Raw genomic sequence first — 22,121 nt, forward strand, 5'->3', positions numbered from 1 at the left:
AGAGCAAATATTTGTGGTTGTTCTGGTATTCCAGTCCCACTGTGCCAAACGAATAATTGCAGGCATTATATTGACATCTGCTTATATTATTCTCAGCAGAGAAATACAATACACTTTACCTACTGCATGTCATCGTCTGTCGTGTTGATAACTGCCGTCAAAATGGTCCGTATATGGCCCGTGAGCACTTGTCTGCTTCTGCTTCTGCATCTGCATCACATCGCATCAAAGGGTCGAGCTGGGCTGTCAAATGTCTGCCATCATCTCATCTCCCACTTTTTTGGCCAAGTGCATTGCATCAAAAAATTAGCTCGGATGCAACCGATCAGAAGCACCCATTTTAGGCCTTCATACATCACCGTCTGCCTTTCTGCACCAATAGGTGTAAGCCATGTAACAGTCGAGGGAGGGTATCAATCACCAACCACCGACCTCCATCTAACCTGCCGTTCCCACCTTCACAACCACCACCAACCAACCTCTCATTCTAATCGAATCCTTTTCTCTGGAAAAATCTACCAACTTTCAGAATCCTCCTCTTGGACCCCTGGAGTTCCCAACCTCAAACTAAATTCGTTCCTGAAAACTCCTTCATAAACGTCTTAGCGATCCGATGGCGCATCCTATTAAAGGCAAGCGGCGGCGATGCTTGCAAGCTCCCCGGCTTCCGGATGCATCACCAATTGGCCCTCCACACGACTAGAACTGTTTGGATGAGGCACGATTGCCTCTCGACCAACGACATCCGCAGCACTGGCGGTGACAACTGGCGCCGCCCCTGTCTTGGGTTTTCGAGCTGTCGTTCACCGCCATCGAAACGTCCCCACGCGGCCCGCTCGCGCACCCGGCAGACTGTTCCCCGTCTCTCAGCCTATCCGCTCCGGTTGATGGAGAGTCCATGCGGTGAGGCTTGTGCTTATAATGCTTGAAATACAAATGCAGCACTGTTTCTCGTGCGTTCGACCAACTGATTTCTCAAAGGCTTCTGCTCTGCAGCCTGGAGAGCCCATGGCCACTCCGGTATTTCATATTTAACCCTACCTTGTTCAATGACAATACCGTCCTATAGGGCGAGTCGCTCATGAATGGATTCCAACACCATCATGGCGGTCCAAGAGACCATTGCTGCCCTTACTTGGCAGCAAGCCGGGTGCTTGCTTGCAGGTATCTGGCTCATCTATATCGTTACCCTTGTGGTCTGGAGACTATGGTTTAGCCCTCTGGCCCATATTCCAGGCCCCAAGCTGGCGGCTTTGACTCAATACTATGAGTTCTACTACGACTTTGTCCTGGGGGGACAATACACCTACAAGATCATCGATATGCATGAACGATATGGCCCCATCGTTCGCATCAACCCGTGGGAAGTTCATGTTGGAGACCCCGAGTTCTTCTCAGACCTCTACTCCGGACCTAGCCGACGTAGGGATAAGTGGACATTCTACACCCAACAGGTAAACATGGTTATGCTACAATAGAACAAGGACAATCACTAACATCAACCTAGTCCGGTGCTCCTCGTACGCAAGTTCCTCACCCAAACGCTCTCGCAGCCCCAAAGACTGCGACTGAAGGCCCTCTTGCTGCCATCGACCACAGCCTTAACAAGTTGCGGCGAAGTGCGCTGAACCCTCTTTACACAACTCAAACTGTGCGCGAACTGCAGCCGGTAATTGAGGAAAGAGTGGAAGCCCTTCTGACTGCGTTCATGAACTACGCCGAGGTATCCAATGGCCAACCTCTTGATGTCATGTATCCCTACTCGGCCTTGACCAATGGTAAGCTTCTTTCTTCTCATGCCGCCTTGCGCCTCTAACAGCATCACTAGACGTTATCAACGAATATGCTTTTGCACGAAGTGATCATCTTGTCGAAAAACCCGACTTTGGCGCCGAAGTCACAAACGACCTTCTCATCGGCACCCACATGGGACCATGTGTGCAGCAGCTCGATTGGGTACTCACTCTTGTCAACGCCTTGCCCGAGTCCATCTCGAACCGATGTATGCCAGGATGGGGTGGTTTCCTCAAGATGAAGAATGATATCTTCGAGCAGATTCACAGTGTTGATCCTCCTCAGAGCACAGGTAAATGGAGAATGGATGGAGGTCATCCTACCATGCTATCGACTAGGACCCGCTCTACACGGGAGAAGAATGCGTCACGTCAGGCTCAGGAAAGCCAAATCAGCGTTCAAGGTGGCGCCCTCACTACCTCTTGGGCCATGTCCCTTGCCACGTTCCATCTCCTCAATCGCCCTGAGACTCTTCGCAAATTGCGGGACGAACTCTTTGCTGCCATGCCTGACGCTTATGAGACCGTCCCGCTCTCACGACTGGAGAAGCTCCCCTATCTTCGAGGAGTTGTCAAGGAAGCACTGCGGCTTGGTATTGGAACTAGCAGTCGTCTCGCACGTGTTGCTCCAGATGAGGCTCTTGTATACCATGATCGCGAGAACGGCGAGGACTGGAATCTCCCACCAGGATCCATCGTTGGCATGAGTCCTTACAAGACTGTCATGGACGAGAGCATCTTTTACGACGCTCGAGGCTTCCACCCTGAGCGCTGGGTTGAAGATGGCGAGCAGCTCGACAAATACCTTGATATCTTCTGCTCTGGTTCCCGCATCTGCCTCGGCATGGCTCTAGCTCATGCCGAGCTTTACCTTACACTGGCCAAACTCTTCCGCCGATGGGGAAGTGGTGGAGTTGTGTTTGGTAGCGATGACGGCGATCAGCGCTATGGAGATGTTGGCTACCTCAGCATTTTCGAAACCCGGGTTCGAGATTGTGAGATTGATGCCGACTACTTCATGCCCATCCCTTATAAGGGATCTGAAGGCTTCCGCTTCGTCTTCGAAACCTACTAAGTGAAGTTAAACACTTCACATTTTTGAAATCAAGGTACTGGTATCTTTCCTTGCTCTGCTTTGCGATACCCCAGTGTCTTTCTATCTCTTTCTCTCTATGAACTTTTGATGGAAATGAGTTTGTACGAAGGCTATACTATGTTATCATGTCATGAGAAAGCTATGAGTTTCATGTTTATGTTTATATGATACGGCACATGCGTGCCTTTTCCTATGTCTTACGCTATTGTTCTGCACTTTTATTTACTGGAGGTCATCTGTTGGCCTTTATGGCACCTTGTTCCTGAAGAAGGGGAATTTGATCGCGAGCCTCGAGCACCTATGTTGAGCATGAGGCCCTCCAAGAATATGACCCAATCTTCAATTGCCGAAAGGCGCACGGGCAAGAGGATGGTCTAGTATTATGCGACGAAAAAACACGATGTATGAAATTACACGAACACCGAATCCGAAAGGATCAACTACAGAGGAGTTTACTTTGCCTATTTTCGCGTCTCCAACACACAAGACATCTTGTTTTAGAGACAAGAATTAGACGAAGAGGCCAAAAAAAGAACCATGAGTTACTGTTATGAATAAACAAATCAAAACGTTAAAAACATCATATTCATCTTGACACGCTGATTCCTTCGCTTGTATGAATGTTACGTTGTAATGTAAAGACTCGCTTCCAATGCCGATCCCGGGCTTCGTCTTGAAACATTCACGGCAGTTCATCTGATGCTTCGAGAATTCATTAACAATCATCGAAATGGCAGTGGAGATTCTGTCGTCAAGAGGTTCCATGCCGTAATTAGAAGCCCCTAATTTACAGGGGACGACTGACGCCACACAACCTGACACTATTCCATATTATCCGAGCACTCTAGTTGACGTAGCCATTGGATCCATTCGTCGCGGGTCAAAGCAAGCAGCCACCGACCGAAACCACCACGTTTTCTATTTGAAGATTCGATGTCGTTTGATGATCAAGTGTCCACTGTCTCCTGAATTTATCGTCCGCTTCTTTTATCGGTTTTTTTCTTTCTTTCGGTCCTCTTCCTCATCTATATACTTGTTCTGTTTCTATATTACTATCATTCATATATTTCCTTAACGTATCATCTGTCCTTAGGTAGCCATCATGGCTGCGTTCGATCCCGCTGCAAGGAAGCGAGTCCTCCGCGTTATTGCTGTCTCACTACTCCTCGACTTGGTACGCGGCAAGCCAGGGTCAAAAGATGCTTCACATGCTAACTATCCCGATCTAGATCTCCTTCACCTTTATTCTTCCTTTGTTCCCGCAGCTTCTCGAATTCTATCGCGATCGCGAAGGCCAAGTCCCCCTTGACAAAGATGCGCCTAAAACCCTACTACAGCTTGTTCTATCAGGCCTGCACCAATACAAAGCCTCTTTCTCCCGCCCGATCGAGTCGCGTCATGACATCGTTCTGCTAGGTGGAGCTCTCGGCTCCCTATTCTCGTGCGTTCACCACAGGTCCTCTGAACAGTCATTGAGTCGCAGGCTGACAATTTTTACGTTGTGTATAGACTTCTTCAAGCCATTGCATCACCTCTTATCGGCGCTCTCTCCGATCGGTACGGCCGTCGCAAAGCTCTCCTGGCTTCCATGTGTGGTAACATCCTCTCTGTGCTGCTCTGGGTTGCGGCCGTCGATTTCCGAACCTTTATCGCAAGTCGTGTCGTCGGCGGACTGTCGGAGGGTAATGTCCAGCTCGCAACCGCAATGGCTAGTGATATCTCGGATGAGTCGTCCCGTGGCGCGACCATGGCCTTAATCGGCGCATGCTTCTCGATCGCTTTTACATTTGGTCCCCGACTTGGTGCCTGGCTCAGCACGTTCTCGACTTTCACTGCGAACCCATTTGCTGCGGCTGCAGGTTTCAGTTTGGCGTTGATTGTGACTGAGACAATTTATCTGTACTTCAGTCTACCCGAGACCTTGCCTTCAATGCGCGACATTGGGGCCAAGGGTGATGCGAAGAAGAAGGTTGCACCCAAAAAGATCGAGAGAACCAACTCCCACTTCCTTTTGAACGCCATTCACTTCGTCTTCCTGCTGTTCTTCTCCGGCATGGAGAGCTCTCTGTCTTTTATGACATATGAACTCTTCTCCTTTACATCTGGCAAGAATGGTCGACTACTGGGCTATGTTGGACTTGTGGCCTCCATCCTTCAGGGTGGTGTTACACGACGTCTCCCGCCCCTGATGTCCGTCCGTATTGGTACACTTGCGTGCCTTGCGTCCTTCATTCTTTTGGGAAGGGTCAACACCATTGGTGGTCTGTACCTAGCTGCGACATGTTTGGCAGTCACATCCGCCACGGTTGTCACTGGCCTGAACGCCCTGAGCAGTTTCGAGGCTCATGAGGATGAGCGCGGTAACAAGCTCGGTATGTTACGAAGCTGGGGTCAGCTTGGCCGAGGCCTGGGTCCCATCCTGTTCACAAGTGTATACTGGTGGGCTGGCCGAGAGGTCGCATATACTATGGGCGCCACTGGTATTGCAGTTGTCGCTGCAGCGGTGTTTGCTGGACTGAAGACGCCTAAGGGAATGAACACCAAGGGCAAAAAGGTTGAGGGTAAGGCTCAGTAAATTATGTAGTTGACGTGTGAAGTGAATGTTAGGAGATTTGTATATAACAGAGATTGAGGTTAAGCCGGACTTGACCTTTATATAGCACGCTGATAGACAACTCAACATTATCTTTCTTTTTGCATGTCACTTCTACGAGCTTGTTGGATTTACTTACTACGATAGGTTCGAATTAAGCACTCGACTCCATACCGTAGCTTGATAACATGCTTGCTTACTGTTCTTCTCATTCATGAAACAGCAAAATGCAGCGAGCAGAACGGGAGTCGCTTCGATCCCCGTCTCGAACATAGAGCAAGAACGAGCAGGCGTTTTCTCAAAAGCAGGAGGGAAAAGGCAAAAAAAAGAAAAGCAAAAAGATACCCGTACCCGGATTTGCACCAGGATCCTTGGCTTTCGCCTAACTGTTATAGGAGGCCAACGAGTTGCTATTACTCTATACGGGCTTGCGAATTCTTTAACCGTTCGACCACGGGGCCGAGCTGGGGTTATTGTTATTGAAAGAGGTATTGTTGTTGCAGACTATATCCTGCTGGGCGGTTGTTTGCCAGTTGGTGGCGGCTGGCGGGATGCTGCAGAGTCACAAACGGAGGAGTGCAGGTCGGGATATAGTGATTGGATAGCATGGGATAAATAAAGACAGCGGCTTCAGTAGATGTCACTGTACATGCATTTGGTACTGCTCGTGTGAATTGGTTCGTCGTTCGATGTTGTCGTTGAATTTATCATGTTAGTCTCGGTTATAGTCGCAAATGGATCTGTCGTCGAATGCGCAGTAAAGTTGGTCGAGAAGTAACTAATGTCGACTCTCGAGATATGAATTGATACTCGGTATCGGCGCTGTTCGATTTGTTCGACGCGAAATGCGACAACAGTAGACCGCGACATGCCTACGACGTTATTCGAACATCCGTGTGTAACACAGTCTAGGGGGTTGTGGACTTTATATGACTTTTTGGGCTCCGCTCAACTAACCGCCAGGATAAGTCAAGCTCAGCTGGGACATGAAAACGACCCTCAATTTCACAAGCATTGGTCATAAACATGCACAGGCATTCATAATAGATATGCCCACCTTTGGACAACAAAAGCTTACCTAGCTTGTGTAGGTCTAGTAAGGGAGATCAAGGTTGGTGTAAGTTCCTAGTATTTTGCTACCCTAAACAAACATCGAGATCAGGTCTTTGATGCTTGACAAATTTTTACAATAGCGGTCTGGGAGTACAAGTAGAGCGAATAAAAAAAAAATCGGCTATGAATCATGAGATACCTTAGTAGGTAGTTTCAGATGCTGCTCCTTACACATAGAATTTTACGATATCCCCCGTCAAGTGACAAAATCGATATAATTTTAAAGCAGCATGCAGGAGAGACCATACCCGTAGTGGACAAAGTACTCGGACAGTCTCAAGCCTGCAGACATGCTTCTCCATAATGGCAATGTGACAACGAAGAAAAATATCAAGAATGGAGACGAAAGAGGAGCACAGCCGCCGTGAATATGCGCCCAAATTTAAAGCCAAGAGATTGATGATATGCATTGAAACAACTCATCAACCTACCATTACAATTCCGGAGAAATCCTATGGCGGGCAATTTGGTGACATTCCAACTGCATCTAACGGATGAATTTACCACGGTTTTCTCTCTGTTTTGCAATTGACGATTCCTATGATTCAACATGTCGGAGTGGCCAGTTTGATAAACCCACCTAGGCACATTAAGAAAAAACATTGAGGTGGCACTTGAAGCTGCATGAAATCACAAAACCCTCACTTATCAGAGCCTCCACTATAAAAGTTCAAACGAAGGTGAGCTGCAGCTGCGCTTCGTGTAGGATCCACAGTGGCTGGACATGAGTTTTTTGCCCCTCCTTCTATGTACTGGGTTTTCTGGTCTGCGCGCGCTCTATCTCTGGTTAGCATGGGCTTTGTTTTGCCTGGACCGAACTCTTATGGAGGGGGTTTGTATGTAGACGAGGAGGGGGAGGGGCACAAGACGACCTAGTAAACAGTTGTTGCATGAGACACGACCAAGACGAGGGAATGCAACAATAGACGGAGATTGTTGTCAGTATTATCAGTTTATATAACATTAGCATAGAGTGAGGATTTGCAGCAGATATTCCACTGCGAGTAGAACACTAGGTAAGATTATTCCTGATGTCATGACAGGTCTATTGATGTATGTTTTCATTTTACCCCTCCAGCTTGGTGGTAGGCATAAGAAAAAAATTTGATCCGCGACAATCAACTTCCTATTTGACCACCTCACAGCGACAAAACATCCTGGCCAAGTCCAGATCTTCCGTGCACTGGTCGCGCAGCGGTGGTGGCAACCCACAGACGCTAAGAGTATCGGTGGAGCATGACGTTGATTCGTGCAGGGAATCTGAGCCAGAAACTGACTGCGCCAGAGTGGAGGGGCAGTCTGCAGTTTGAAGCTCTCCCCCTCCTTCGATCATCGATGGTGGCAGACGTGGAAAAAAACAGCATGCCCAACAAACTTGTGGCCCATTCCACGTATATGACACATTCACCGAGAAACATAGAACCAAGACAATGACTGTAAAACTATGTAGTGACTCACGCCGGAGTTGCGTTGGGCTGACAGACGCAGAATGAGGGGCAAGAAAAAAACACAATCCTCAGATGCTGGCCGGGTTGGGCAAAGAGTCCCACGGCTTGGTGTAGTAGGCCTAAAATGGCCCCAGACAATCTAGGACGGACGCGCGCATCCACCACACGTAAGGTAACCCACCAAGCCTCGACCGCTCAAGGTGCGAACATCCATGATTGAATTTTCTTCAGGCCGAAAGAGAGAATTTTTCCTGAACTTTGGGCGGCGATGCCTACGCACAACAAAGATTCGCAAAAAATAATAATTGCCCCGCATGTACCTGCTAACAGATGCTAGGTACCGCCATAGAGAGGTGCCATTTTTTTTTTGAACGACGAGGTCGCTGGTGGTAGAAAGGTGACATTGATTGTATAAGGTCAAGATAGAAAATGGTTGCGCTGGTAGTGAGACCCCCAGAGACATTTTCAAGTGTGAGTGAGTATCATAGTAGGCTATGGATCATCTGTACTCTCTATAGACTTTTTGAGTGTCTGCAGAGGTCTATTGGAACAAGCGCATCGCCTTTGTCTGCGCAGCGTCAATCCAGCCTCGGGTCCTGCTATCGGCCACAAGAACCACTAGCGGCACAATGATAGCTTCTCGAGACAGGCAGTATAATGAACTTCAGTGACAACTATAGTAGATACCTGCTCTAAAGATACCAATGAAGTGGTTCTCCTTGATGAGAACTTCCTGATATCGTGTCCTCTGTTGAGCTCCTTCTGCCCCTCCTCCTGCTCAACTCGCCGTCATTATGGGTTGAAGCTCAGTCATTGGCTTATCAGCCCCACCTGCCGTGTGAAAAAAACCTCGATTCTGTTAGGGCTTCCCAAGCTGGTTGCCCCGCGCCGCCGCACCTGCCTCGCACCCCACCCCACCCCTCCTCACTCCTGCTGGCCTTTTTAAATCTCCTTCTCCCACCACTTCCCTTTAAATTTTTCTTCCCTTCCCTCCTCGTCTCGCATACCCGGTTCAAGCATCCGATCTGCGAATCTGTACGTACGACCCTTCAAGGCTTTGAAGAAGGATATCAACAAGATCATTTGCTTCGTTGCATCTATCTGTTTGATAGTCATTGTCATCGCCTGCTGTTTCGCACCCTCAGCTTCAGCAGCTAACTATTTCACAGCACGTTCATCAAAAACCTTCACACAAATCATCCACAACCGTCAAAATGGGTAAGGAGGAGAAGACTCACCTTAACGTCGTCGTCATCGGCCACGTCGACTCTGGCAAGTCGACCACTGTAAGTACAACCGAATCTCAACTCCGCTTTGACATGGCGGGGTAGACTCAACATGCACTTGTGCTAACATGCTTGACAGACCGGTCACTTGATCTACCAGTGCGGTGGTATCGACAAGCGAACCATCGAGAAGTTCGAGAAGGTTGGTCTCATTTTCCTCGATCGCGCGCCCTACTTTCCCTCGATCCATCACTCGAATCGCTCTTATACGACTCGACACACACCTGTTACCCCGCTCGAGTCCGAATTTTTACGATTTTGTCGTAAAAATTTTCGGTGGGGCTTATACCCCGCCACTCGAGCGATTGCATTTCTTTGGGCGCGAATCGTCACGTGTCAATCAGTTACTAACCACCTGTCAATAGGAAGCCGCCGAGCTCGGTAAGGGTTCTTTCAAGTACGCCTGGGTTCTTGACAAGCTCAAGGCCGAGCGTGAGCGTGGTATCACCATCGATATCGCTCTCTGGAAGTTCGAGACTCCCCGCTACTATGTCACCGTCATTGGTATGTTGTCACTACTACCTCAGTCACTCACATTCTCATACTAACTCATCTATCAGACGCTCCCGGTCACCGTGATTTCATCAAGAACATGATCACTGGTACTTCCCAGGCCGATTGCGCCATTCTCATCATTGCCGCCGGTACTGGTGAGTTCGAGGCTGGTATCTCCAAGGATGGCCAGACCCGTGAGCACGCTCTCCTTGCCTACACCCTTGGTGTCAAGAACCTCATTGTTGCCATCAACAAGATGGACACCACCAAGTGGTCTGAGGCCCGTTACCAGGAGATCATCAAGGAGACCTCCTCTTTCATCAAGAAGGTCGGCTACAACCCCAAGGCTGTCGCTTTCGTCCCCATCTCCGGTTTCAACGGTGACAACATGTTGACTGCCTCCACCAACTGCCCCTGGTACAAGGGTTGGGAGCGTGAGATCAAGTCTGGCAAGCTCACTGGCAAGACCCTCCTCGAGGCCATTGACTCCATCGAGCCCCCCAAGCGTCCCAACGACAAGCCCCTCCGACTTCCCCTCCAGGATGTCTACAAGATTGGTGGTATTGGAACGGTTCCCGTCGGCCGTATCGAGACTGGTATCATCAAGCCCGGTATGGTCGTTACCTTCGCTCCCTCCAACGTCACCACTGAAGTCAAGTCCGTTGAGATGCACCACGAGCAGCTCACTGAGGGCCAGCCCGGTGACAACGTTGGTTTCAACGTGAAGAACGTTTCCGTCAAGGACATCCGACGTGGTAACGTCGCTGGTGACTCCAAGAACGACCCCCCTGCCGGTGCCGCTTCTTTCATCGCCCAGGTCATCGTCCTCAACCACCCCGGTCAGGTCGGTGCTGGTTACGCTCCCGTCCTCGATTGCCACACTGCCCACATTGCCTGCAAGTTCGCCGAGATCCAGGAGAAGATCGACCGCCGAACCGGTAAGGCTACTGAGGCCGCTCCCAAGTTCATCAAGTCTGGTGACTCCGCCATCGTCAAGATGGTTCCCTCCAAGCCCATGTGTGTTGAGGCTTTCACTGACTACCCTCCCCTGGGTCGTTTCGCCGTCCGTGACATGCGACAGACCGTCGCCGTCGGTGTCATCAAGGCCGTCGAGAAGTCCACTGGCACTGCTGGCAAGGTCACCAAGTCCGCTGCCAAGGCTGGTAAGAAATAAGCGACTTATTTCTGAGATGACAACCTTCAGTGGGATCTTACGACTTTGGTCTCACGCCCAAGGGCTGATGTACTCGCTTCTACGACGATATGATCATGTTGGCATGAGCATTCGGCTAATGTCTGGGGGCACAAGATGAGGCAAAAAGAAAAGCCCGGGATCTTGTGCAAATCAAAAATAGGAATAGAGAGTCTAGAAGTGATTCGTGCAATTTTTCTTGTTCCCCATGCTACCTCCATGTGATGCACTGTGAATTGTAGGCAAATGAAGCCCTTGTGACGTCTTGTAGCACTTGAATTCTTCAGCTTGTCAATGGTGAAGCTGTATTCAGATGGTCTGTGTTGCTATTAGTGAAGCCGTGCCCTCTCCCGTTGCACCTTAACTCAATTGTTGTGTGAATGGTGTTTCTAACGATTTCCCATCTGTGGTTGTTTGGTAGTAACCATTCGTGACATTCATAGCCTCTATAAGTCTAATAATGGTGTTGTTACATATAATACACATGCTTTTTTATGTTGTACAGAAAGACCATATCCTCTACCCCAAAGACATCTCTATAGTCGCAACAGTATTTCCAATCATATGTCCCCTTAACATTTGCATTCATTGTTGTGATACTTGGTTCCCTCCTTCGATAGGCTGTCTCTTCTCGTAGACCTTGTCGACTCATGAGATCTGTTGTACATCCATCTATGATTTTTTGCCTCCTTTTCTCTTCTTGCTGCCGCTTTTACCGCTGTTGTTGGTCTTCTTTAGAATCTTCGGCTTCTTCTCCGATGGAAGAGTGTCGAAGAAGCCGGGAGTAGAATTTGGATCCGTGACTCTGTTGCCGCTAGTCGCGCGGGAGGCGAACTGCGCTAAGAACGGGTCTGCTACTACCTTGGTCTTTGGCTGTTCCAGGTCCGGAACGGTATACTTGCGTGCCGTGACCTTGGCCTTGCGGGCTGCGCTCGGTTTCTTCTTGTTACTGGTTGTAGAAGGTTCGACCTTGGTTTCTTTAGCCCCGAAGAACTTGTTCATTATATCGTTGCGAACTCTGTCACGCTCGGTCGCGGCGGGGCTCTTCTTGCTGTTCGTGGGTTCGGCCTTCTGAGCGTGTGAGACATCGACGGTATTCGTGGTAGAGTCGCTGTTCTCGGGCACACTGTCTTTGATGGCACCTTCATCAGCAAGAGCTTGCTTCTTTACAGCGCGTTCGACAATTTTGGGGCGACCCTTTGCGTCAAATATATCCTCAACAATGATGTCGTCGGTGAGCGCCGTCTCGGGCAAGTCGTAACTGTAGTCTTCCAACTGGCGGCTCTTGATGGACTTGTGACCGTCATGCCAAGAGAAGCATTTCCCAGTAGCCATGTCCTCGACCAACTGCAAAAAGCTCTGTCGTTGCTGGGGACCAAGCTTGACAGGACCCACGCCCGGTAAACCGGTCTTCAATGTAATCTCCTGACGTTGGCCTCCTTGCTGTCCCGCCTCGATGCTAGAGTAGCGTAATGTGTGGCCTCGCCATGACATCTCCACAGTCTTATGAATCTCGGTACCTCGGAAATCGTAAAGGACCGCCTTTTTCTTTCCCAGGGCTGAACCTGTGCGAGCACCGTCTAGCCAATTCCTTGGGACGCTGAGTGTGGCTTGAGCAGGCGTTCGAATTTTACCTTCAGCCAAGTTGAATTGCAGCGCCTTGAGGAACTTTTGTATGTCGTGGTTGGTGAGACTTAAAGATCCCACGCGTTCGTGTTGTAGGCGGACGTCAACAGCCTCAGTCGGTAATAACAAATCGTTCACATGCCAGGAAGCAAAATACTCGACAGTCAGATCATCAGGAAGGGAGAAATTTGCAAAGTCAGCGTCTGGATTGACGGGTATTTTGATGCGGACTGCGGGCTCTTTAGCCCCATTCTGTGCATCACTGGTCCGACTTCTCTTGCGTTCCTCACGAGGCACAAGGTTCATGATAATGGTCGTAGTCTCTTTCAGTATATCGTTGTCGTCAGGCTTTAGGGCAGAGAAGGCGGCGGGATGAGGGGTGAATGGTAATAGAATGTGACGTTTGCGGGAGAGCAGCTTCATCGAACCCTGAGGCTCTGAGTGAAGGACATGACCAAACGTTGCTGTAGTAATGTCTTTGGCGTCGGGAATTTCTGACTCAGGCAAATCTGCAGAAGAGGCCAGATCGAGGGGCGAGGACTCTTTGGTAGAACATGAAGATTTGGTGACGGGGTCAATAATCCTGAACCACCGACCAAGCTTATCTCTCCACGACATGGCTCGAGTCTGTCTTCGAACTGAGACAAACTGATCGCCGACTTCATCTTCCCCTTTCGAGGGAATGCGCTGAAGAACCTTGTGGGTGCCAGGGATCGTGAGGCCAACCATCAAGCGGAATACTATATCGGCGACATCTTCAGTCCCGGCTGGGGCCTCATCAGAGTCAGGTAACCAAGAGACCCGGTATTTCTAACAATTAATCAGTGGGTGAAACCTCCTTTAAAGATCAACTAGCGTACCTGTTTTTCGCCCTCTCTGACACGTTTGATGGAAGTCTTGGTGAGGCGGCCAAGCTCCTTAAGCTCTGCCGGGCTCGGGCTGGTTGCACCGGCCGGGAGATAAGGGGCTACATCGATGGTTCGAGAGCGCATTTGTTGTAAGCACTGATCCATGTAGGCAAGGACACCGTAAGTTGTCGACTTTCTCGCAGTGATGTTGAGTCGAGACGCTTGAATGGTCAAAGTCAACTTCTCGTCTTCTCCCACCAGAAAGTCCCGTCTCAACACCCATAGTAAGCGTGATATGTTATTCGGGCCATCTGAATGATCTGTCAGTAACTGTACTTTTTTGTCCAAGTTTTGGGATAACAAACACAAGAGAAAAGGGAAGATATCCGGATCCATCCAAACGTAGGCTTTTCCGAGGTCGTTCTCGTATTCCATAACCTCGACTCTCCACTTGTCGAAAACAATTTTCTGGGCGATTGCTGTCTTGTCTGCACCATGGACTCGAGCTGAGTTGACAGACTTCCAGGGGACACTCTCTTCGATCCAAGTATAGCTCACAATCTCGCCTTCCTCCTGCACCGGCACACAGTCGCGATGGTAGTCTCTTAATTGGATAACAGTAAAACTGTCGCGAAGAGATTCGACCAGAGTCCCTATCTCTGCCAACCGGAGAATACGCGTATCAGGGCGGAACTCTTCAATGTTGGCCTTGATCTCCTCTACCTCAGGCTCGATGTTCTCGCTAGGATTCAGAACTTCCCAGTCGATATTTGCCGGTGCAACTTCTTCCTCTTCCATCACGATAGGAGGTCTTTCGATGCGTGTCTTATTTGGGTTGTTGATAATGATAGCATCGGCTGGAAGTCCCAAAGAAGGAACACCGAGTGGCTCTTCGTGCAAGAGAGCATTGCGTAACCTTCGCTTTGGCCAGTGCCTGGAACCTTGGGGGCTCGCAGACAGCCCATCGTCGAGGTCAGGTAGCTCGGATATGTCAAACTGGGATTCTATTGGCGGTGCCATTCCATGCTGAAATTTGCCCACATCAAAACCGTGTTCTGGTATTGTATAACGTTCGGGTAGATCAAGTGGCCCAGAGACCTTCTCACTTGAATTGCTCGGCGAAGGTGTGTCTGGCTTTGCTTTGTTTGATATATCGTCCAGTTCATGATCAAAAGAATTTGATGGTTGCTTTGAGGGCACCTGGAAGAGGCCATAGTCTCTCTTCTTTGCCAAGGGCGATGCTAGGTCCAAAATATCATCAAGCTCGGCTTGTGCGGATCTGATTGTCTTCTCTTGGGAGTTTGAAGTTGATTCAAAGTCGATCTCGGTGGCGGGGTCGCTATTGTTCGATCCAGTCGCATCTGCGAATGGTATCGTTGCCGTTGACTCGTTTTCTTCTAGCCTTTCTTCTGAGTTGATCTCTGACGTGTCTTTATTCGAAACAAAAGGTTCGACTTTGGTGCCCCTCAAGTTTCCTATGTCGGATGTATACAATCGTCGTCCGAGACCTTCACTGACTGGATTTGTTCGGAAGCCTAATCCGGCGCTGCGCTGCGTTATCAGACCGAACCTGCATGCTAGGCAAATGCGCGGTACTTGAGCCGCTCTAGAAATCATCGAGAAAGAAAATATTAATAGTGACCCCCATCAAGGGAGTAGATTGCGGCAATGCGATCGGTCCTGTTGAAAACTGAGAATTAGAGGCTCAAGGAAATTTTATCCGATAAGCGACTAAGCGATAAGCGGCAAGTGGTCCTCCGATAAGTCTGGACGCGTTCATGGATGAACAACCGCGTATAGCCTTTTAACAAACCATATTAATTCACCCCTCATTGTCTTTTAATCATAATTTCATTGCAACTCCATTTGCATCATTTGATTGTGTCCGAGTAATTCTCCGCATTTGATCTTGGTCCCTCTTTCCGCCATGCCTACACAAAGACGCCGTCGACCTGTAAGTCCCTAGTGATTCGTTCAGGAACGACCAAGCTAATCCACCTCAGGCTGAGGCTGATGAATCAGAGGAAGATGTCCGCCCTAGACAAAGAAATAGAGTTGATCACGAGGGTGAAGACAACGATCAAGAACCCAGCGATGCTGAAATGGACGGCGACAGATCTCAGATGCAGAGCGCCGATGAACAACTAGCGAAGAAGCTGGTCCGTTACGTTATATCCTGCGAATTCTCAAGAACTATCATCCGAAGAGATGGTATTAAGGAAAGAGGTAAAAGAAACCGCTCTCGGACGCTGGGCCTAAGCTGACAAAGGTCCAGTCCTTGGAAACCAAGGTCGCTCTTTTAGGCGTATTTTCGACTTGGCGCAAAAACAGCTACGGGAGTTTTGGGGCATGGAGATGCGAGAGCTGCCAGTTAGAGAAAAGGTCACACTGCAGGAGAAGCGTCAAGGCATGTCGAATCTCTTTCATGTTTAGATTCCTACTAATGAAGCATAGCTATGAAGAGCAATTCGCAGCCCAAGCTCGGTTCTGGCTCCTACATCCTCACCTCCACGTTACCGGAAGCCTACCGTAGCGCTGCAATTCTCGGACCTTCAAAGACACCTAGTCCGGACGACGAGGCTACATACGCAGGTTTCTACACACTGATCATCACGCTCATCTCGCTCAGTAATGGAGAGCTCAGTGAACAAAAGCTCAAACGTCACCTCCAGCGCATGAACGCCGATCAAAACGTCTCGATGGACAAGACAGAGGCTATCCTTAAAAAGATGGAAAGGCAAGGATACGTCATCAAAAGAGTCGAGCGGCCGCCTCTAGGCCAGGATGGTGAGCATATCATCACATGGCACGTTGGGCCACGAGGAAAGGAAGAAGTCGGGTTGGGCGGTGTGATGGGTATGACGCGCGAAATCTATGGCGAAAGCTGGGATGAAGAAATGGAAAAGAAGCTGCGCGCAAGTCTGAATATCAGACAGGCTCAACAAAACGATGACGACGACGAGGCCGACGCGGAAGCTAGTCGAATGCAAGAATGAGACCGAGGGAACAAGGAGTAAGGTCGGCTTTATGATACCCAATACAGCTCAGCGAATTATGTTTGTATGCATGGAAAGTATGAAGGCGAGCTGTCGCATTGTATGTCTAAAATCCTCCCTTCCACGGGGGTATCAATCCTTGACGCCATCCTGAATGTCCAAGCCAAACCAGTTTCGAATATTGAATGCTTTTCACGTCGCCGCTTATATCATATACGTTCTAATCTTCGCGCGGAGGAGGAGGACCGCAGGGCTGAACCATTTTCTATGCAGGATTGTTAGTTGTTGTTTGTCCATCAAGTTGTTCAGTCAAGCATACCCTGATCATCTGAGCGCGAACCTTGGCGATGGGCTCGTTCTCCGCCAGAGCGATATAGGAAAGCAGAGGTCGGTGGCCAGCGATGGAAGAGTATGTGTCGCGCTGGATGTTGGTACGAAATTCCCAACTGGTGGTGTCGGGGTGACCAGTACCGATGTACTTTGCCTGAAGGCGCTCGAGCTCTTGCTGGGTTCTGAGTTTGTCGGCCTGATCTTGTTAGAAGTGAAGGATATTGCGATGGGATTGGATGGCATGTACCATTGTTTACTGATTTATTTCTGTTTATCTGCTGGAGGTGCTGATCGCGAAATGATGAAAGTTGATGCGACCGATCGACTCCCTGATAAGATTAGCTGCTTAAGTGGGACCTCGTTATATGCATAAGAAGTCAGTGACAGAACAGAGACAATCACACAATTGATGTCTTGGAAAGTAAAGGCATAAAGAGATTTTGTGATATTTTCATGATTGACGTTACTGAGAAAAGAGAAATGAATGGATGCGTTGGTAGTATTTGTTTGTGATATGGTTTTGTTGTATGGATGGGTGGATGCAGTGTAAGTACTAAAGTACGTACCTACGAGGGACATACCTACCTAGGTAGTCTTATACCTTTGAGAGAGACCATGCTTGGTGCAATTTCACTTCTTTTACAAGCCATTCAACACACGGCATTTGCCTGCTGCTTTCTAGGAAATACTACCCCATCAAGCCTGCCACTGATACACTTATACTTGGGTAGGAGCATTCTAATCGCATAAACCTCGGTGAAACTCGACTGGTCGAGATCTCAAGACTCGAGGTCTTCCACCCCTGCTTCTCATCTCATCTCATCTCATCTCATCTCATCAACAATAGACAAACAACAAGAACGAATAAGTGAGCTAGATCTCATACGTCTGCACTAATCTTTACACTTTAATCGATATCTACATACTTGCGCTTTTGATCACTCAAGCTTTCCCAACACTTTCCATCTCTTACCAACCTCCTGACTTAAACACTATCGTGTCACGATATTCTCGAGCCAAGGGCATTCATCTATACTAACGAGACTGAATCATAAACCGAGGCTTCCGCTACTGGGAAATGGGCACAAACGGGAGAGTTGCTCTGCCTGAACACTGGACAGAGCTCAGCGCCGCCAGGATCCACAGACAACAATGCGCCGACGAGGTAGACACCATAAAGAAAACATGTCTGGAAGAGTGCGGAAAACGAAGCGTGGTGAACTGTGAAAAATGCTTCCCCAAAGTTCTCGACAGAATGCGCGCCCGTTATTGCGACGCCGAGGGCAGGGAGTGGTTCTCACAGCGAAGAGCGTTCCTGAACGAGCTTGATGTTTTGTTCACCGACGTCAAGGACCACAAGAAAATGGACCTGAAGACCATTGAGGACAGCATCGCATCAGAAAAGGAGGCGTGGTATCGCTGGGTTCTGCGCATGTACCCACGCTTCCTCTCGACAGGAAACAGTGGAGCGGACCCCGACGAGCTGAGAGCAATGTTGGACGACCCTGTCAAGAGACGGGAGGAACTCATCGAGAGAATCTGGGAGGGTGTTGGAAAGCCAGCTAACTGGGAAGCCGATGTGGATTCGCTGACAGACAAGATTGCAACTGTCAGGAATGATGCCGCAGCTTTAAAGCAGCTTTATATCACTTTCTTCTTCAAGGATTCAAAAACAGGAGAAGTTGTAGAGAACGCACAGCCGTACCTGGAAGCATACGAGGCAAGCGACGCCATGTCAATTGAGCAAGTCATCGACCGCATCGCTCAAGATCTCAAAGCGAGTCTCACGACGGAACCGCAACGGGATACCCACAGGAGCCGCCTTGATGAGCTGCGCAGGGCAAAGATGGCCTTTGAACAGAACAGGCTGCAGAATAAGAGTCGAGCCCAAGCAATTCAGACGCCAGCCATCTCTGATTACTTGTATGAGCTACCGCAATGCACTGTTTGTACAAAGCCGATAGACCCGAAGAATGTCCTTTCATGTCCACTTTGCCAAGCACTTGTCCAACTCGGTGGCCGACAAAGGATGACTGTTTACTGCTCGGATGAATGCTTAGACAAGGGCTTTGTAAGTGTTGAGGCATATGTGTATTCAGATGAGAGGCTAACTTTGCCAGAACGACCATGTTGATAAGGAGCATGACTGCGAGGCGGGAGACAGATGTGTGCAATACGACTACGAAGACACAGAGACGGGTGAAGGCACAACATCAAAGGCTGTGGTGTGCAAGGATTGCATCGACCAGTGCGACATTAGAGAACAAGGGTCGGTAGAGGGTGATGGGAAAGTTGCGGTATACTGCTCAATTGAATGCGCAAAGCCGAACATTGGGAGACACAGAGAAGGCAAACACATGACATCGATTGCTGGTTATGAGGTCAGCAATCTTGCGTTACCGCTCTGGGAAACAGCTGAAAAGATATTGAAGGAGGGGAACCCAGGGTTGAAGTTCTCGCTGGTCGAGTGAGATTGTTTGTAATACTATATGATAGATGGTATGCCTTGTCCAAGACGAGCCCAGTCTTGTATGAGAGTTTGGTTTGGATCGATAAGTTGGTCCTCGCCATGGGATTAATTGCATCAACAGTACTTATGTTTTACGGGAATAATATGGCTCTGAAAGATTACAATACTCTATGATGTGACTAGCATGTAGTTAAGCCTCATGCATGTATGTAAAGATGTTACGCATTGTTGTTGGCATTGTTCACAGAAGAAGACAGACTCAACGTGGGTGGTTGGTGGGCCGTAAGATCCGAGGGTCGTCGGCGATTGAGGATTCATTCGGCTTCTCATTACACCGGAGACTTTTGGCGATTGAATCTCACTCTCAAGCCAACATTCTTTCTCATCTGCATCCAACATCAATCGACCAATCTCTTGGCCAATACTTGTCGCATACATCTATAGGCCAATTAATTACTCGAATTTATCCACCGTCTTACACTTGCAAATACAAATGGCAAGCGAACCGTCACCAATTGAATCATGCCCTGCGCGCAAGAGAATCTCCACAGCCTGCGAGGCATGTCGCGCAGCAAAGATCAAATGCCAGCCAAGTGAACAACCTGGGGTCTGTCGCAAGTAAGAATTCCCTTCTAAAATCACACCTAATTAATCGATTCTGACAAAGTCGTGGTGAAAAAGGTGTTTGGAGTCAAAGAAGGAATGCATATCACGAATGGGACCTCGAACACGAAGGCGAAGAACAAAGCAGTAAGGCATCGCCAGTAGTCACAAGGAAAAGAAGATAGTTGACTGATATTATCCCCCAGCGCCATAGATACTCACCAACCGCCTGCGCCACCTCCCCCGGCACCCTCAAAGACTTTCACTATTGACTTTGAAGTCTCTACTCAAACAGAGGTGGACGACAACTTTGATAATCTGCGCGACACTCATGCGCAATTCATGGACTCGATGTTCCCTTTGGATGGAGATACAGATCTCGGTAGCCTTGAAGACTCGCCTCTCACATGCTTCCCTACACCTTCTTCATCTCATACGCATTCAATTCAATCTTTACATGCAAAGCCTCAGTTCAACCTCGATTCTGCTGAGTCATTGTTGGCTTCCTTTAGAAGGATGCTGATTCACTACCCTTGCATTGTTCTGATGCCCGAAGAGACAGTGGCCAGTCTTGCTGCGACGAAACCTTTCGTTCTCTTGGCTATTCTGGCTGCTGCTTCCGGGTCGCGGACTTTACAAGGACACACCCTCTACGATGAAGAGTTCCGTAAAGTTCTGGGCCTCAAGTTTGTCGCCGGCGGCGAAAGGAGTATGGACTTACTACAAGGCATTATGATCTACTGTGCTTGGTGCGTCCGCTTCCAATACCCGTCGCCTCACTTTGTTAACATTTATAGGTATCCATTCCATCTCAGACCAAAGAACAGACAGGCCTTCCAATACTATCGAATGGCCGGTGATCTCGTAACTGATCTCGAACTCGACCAAGAGCCAGCCCATCTTGGTAGCGCAATCCCTGGAGAAATGAGCAGTGCGCAGCTCGACCGGCTACGGGTGTATCTGGCATACTACTACGCCGTGTCAAAGTACGTCCTCCAAGAAATGCACCAGGACCAGATCACTCACAAATCCGACAGCTACATGTTCATGTTCAAGAAGAAAGATAATCTAATTCCCGCGTGGACGACCTGGACAGAAACCTGCTGCGACCTTTTGCAACGACATGCCGAAGTCGATGGGGATGTTTCGTTGAGTTATCTCACCAGGCTGGCAAGCATGACGAACACGGCAAATAATTCTGTACGCGACAACGATCCTCAGGTCAATCAGCAGGTTCAGCTTATGCTTCTTGGGCTGGAGACACAGCATAGAGAGATGAAAGAAGCTATGGTGCCACATCTTTCGCGCTCTGGTAAGCTATATCCAGCTTGTTTTGTGTATCATTCTAACAACATCCAGCACCCGTGAAACTTGCCTCTCTTTTCTTTGACATCTTCCTCCAAGGTGGCTCCATATTCTATCTCGCCCGTATCAACACAAAAAAGCCTAGCTTCACCAACCCGTCACCAACTCGCCTCGTTCGCTGTGTGAACAACATCCGCACTCTCTTCGACCATCTCATGAACCTCGAGAACTTTACATGCTTCACCAGCGTTGACTGGACAAAGTTTATTCTATCCGTCATACTCGCAGTTTGTCTCTCATTTCCTATTGCTGACGTTCCGGACTGGGACCATGCCTGGGCACGCTCACATTTGCGTTTCGGCGAGTTCCTCGAGGTCATGACCGAGGGCCCTGAGGATCTTACACCGGCGAGCAAACGTGTAGATGTGTTTTCTGCAAGTCGAGTTATACTCCGTGTGCTCAAGACGAAATACAACCGGCGTGTAGCCATACTGACAGCACCAGTTCTGGACGAACCTCTGGGACATCAAGGGTGTCCCATGTTTGATAAAGATATGCAACCTTACGTAACCGCGTGGGACGCTGGTTTCGACGTTCAATATGTGCTCCCTGCGCATAACCCCAACACCGAGGGACAGCAGCCCATGTATCATGACCTCTGGGCGACCATGACTATGAGCTGGGCGAATGATGACAACACAATGGGGTCTTGAGGTCTCAGAACGGCATCTTATCTCTTGTACAACGCGCACCAATAGACTCATGTCCCTTCAAGTGCAACTAAATTAGATGGCGTTGTACTTGGGCTTGAAAGTGAAGGCCTAGGCTAGTGCATTGTCTCTTGATAAACAAACATGTGACAAACCCCTTATTGACGCAACATAACCATATTACTAGTCTATCCTTTTGACCTTGTTGACAATCTTC

At 49.0% G+C, this 22,121-nt stretch overlaps 8 protein-coding genes across 8 annotated transcripts; 6 read left to right on the plus strand and 2 right to left on the minus strand.

Annotated features, from left to right (window-relative positions):
* Nucleotides 1-1,085: 1,085 nt before the first annotated feature.
* FPOAC1_004945 (uncharacterized protein) lies at nt 1,086-2,868 on the plus strand (the record flags this gene model as incomplete). Its single annotated transcript, XM_044849480.1, has 3 exons — nt 1,086-1,454; nt 1,508-1,778; nt 1,829-2,868. 3 exons carry the CDS (start codon nt 1,086-1,088, stop codon nt 2,866-2,868), a joined length of 1,680 nt encoding a protein of 559 aa, XP_044708190.1.
* A 1,123-nt stretch (nt 2,869-3,991) lies between these two features.
* On the plus strand, nt 3,992-5,464 carry FPOAC1_004946 (uncharacterized protein; the record flags this gene model as incomplete). The annotated part of the gene is made up of 3 exons (XM_044849481.1): nt 3,992-4,063; nt 4,119-4,330; nt 4,399-5,464. The coding sequence occupies 3 exons, from the start codon at nt 3,992-3,994 to the stop codon at nt 5,462-5,464; spliced, it is 1,350 nt and encodes a 449-aa protein (XP_044708191.1).
* A 3,793-nt stretch (nt 5,465-9,257) lies between these two features.
* On the plus strand, nt 9,258-10,998 carry TEF1 (translation elongation factor EF-1 alpha; the record flags this gene model as incomplete). The annotated part of the gene is made up of 4 exons (XM_044849482.1): nt 9,258-9,329; nt 9,409-9,471; nt 9,695-9,833; nt 9,890-10,998. The coding sequence occupies 4 exons, from the start codon at nt 9,258-9,260 to the stop codon at nt 10,996-10,998; spliced, it is 1,383 nt and encodes a 460-aa protein (XP_044708192.1).
* A 690-nt stretch (nt 10,999-11,688) lies between these two features.
* Nucleotides 11,689-15,107, minus strand: FPOAC1_004948 (uncharacterized protein; the record flags this gene model as incomplete). Its single annotated transcript, XM_044849483.1, has 3 exons — nt 11,689-13,452; nt 13,503-13,801; nt 13,856-15,107. 3 exons carry the CDS (start codon nt 15,105-15,107, stop codon nt 11,689-11,691), a joined length of 3,315 nt encoding a protein of 1,104 aa, XP_044708193.1.
* A 310-nt stretch (nt 15,108-15,417) lies between these two features.
* Nucleotides 15,418-16,486, plus strand: FPOAC1_004949 (uncharacterized protein; the record flags this gene model as incomplete). Its single annotated transcript, XM_044849484.1, has 4 exons — nt 15,418-15,444; nt 15,494-15,716; nt 15,766-15,901; nt 15,955-16,486. The coding sequence occupies 4 exons, from the start codon at nt 15,418-15,420 to the stop codon at nt 16,484-16,486; spliced, it is 918 nt and encodes a 305-aa protein (XP_044708194.1).
* Nucleotides 16,487-16,706: 220 nt separating this feature from the next.
* FPOAC1_004950 (uncharacterized protein) lies at nt 16,707-17,066 on the minus strand (the record flags this gene model as incomplete). Its single annotated transcript, XM_044849485.1, has 3 exons — nt 16,707-16,751; nt 16,806-17,012; nt 17,064-17,066. The coding sequence occupies 3 exons, from the start codon at nt 17,064-17,066 to the stop codon at nt 16,707-16,709; spliced, it is 255 nt and encodes an 84-aa protein (XP_044708195.1).
* A 1,005-nt stretch (nt 17,067-18,071) lies between these two features.
* FPOAC1_004951 (uncharacterized protein) lies at nt 18,072-19,287 on the plus strand (the record flags this gene model as incomplete). The annotated part of the gene is made up of 2 exons (XM_044849486.1): nt 18,072-18,887; nt 18,937-19,287. The coding sequence occupies 2 exons, from the start codon at nt 18,072-18,074 to the stop codon at nt 19,285-19,287; spliced, it is 1,167 nt and encodes a 388-aa protein (XP_044708196.1).
* A 714-nt stretch (nt 19,288-20,001) lies between these two features.
* Nucleotides 20,002-21,907, plus strand: FPOAC1_004952 (uncharacterized protein; the record flags this gene model as incomplete). Its single annotated transcript, XM_044849487.1, has 5 exons — nt 20,002-20,036; nt 20,096-20,638; nt 20,687-20,875; nt 20,927-21,201; nt 21,249-21,907. The coding sequence occupies 5 exons, from the start codon at nt 20,002-20,004 to the stop codon at nt 21,905-21,907; spliced, it is 1,701 nt and encodes a 566-aa protein (XP_044708197.1).
* Nucleotides 21,908-22,121: the final 214 nt, after the last annotated feature.

Source organism: Fusarium poae, chromosome 2 (assembly GCF_019609905.1).
Source record: "Fusarium poae strain DAOMC 252244 chromosome 2, whole genome shotgun sequence".
NCBI lineage: Eukaryota > Fungi > Ascomycota > Sordariomycetes > Hypocreales > Nectriaceae > Fusarium > Fusarium poae.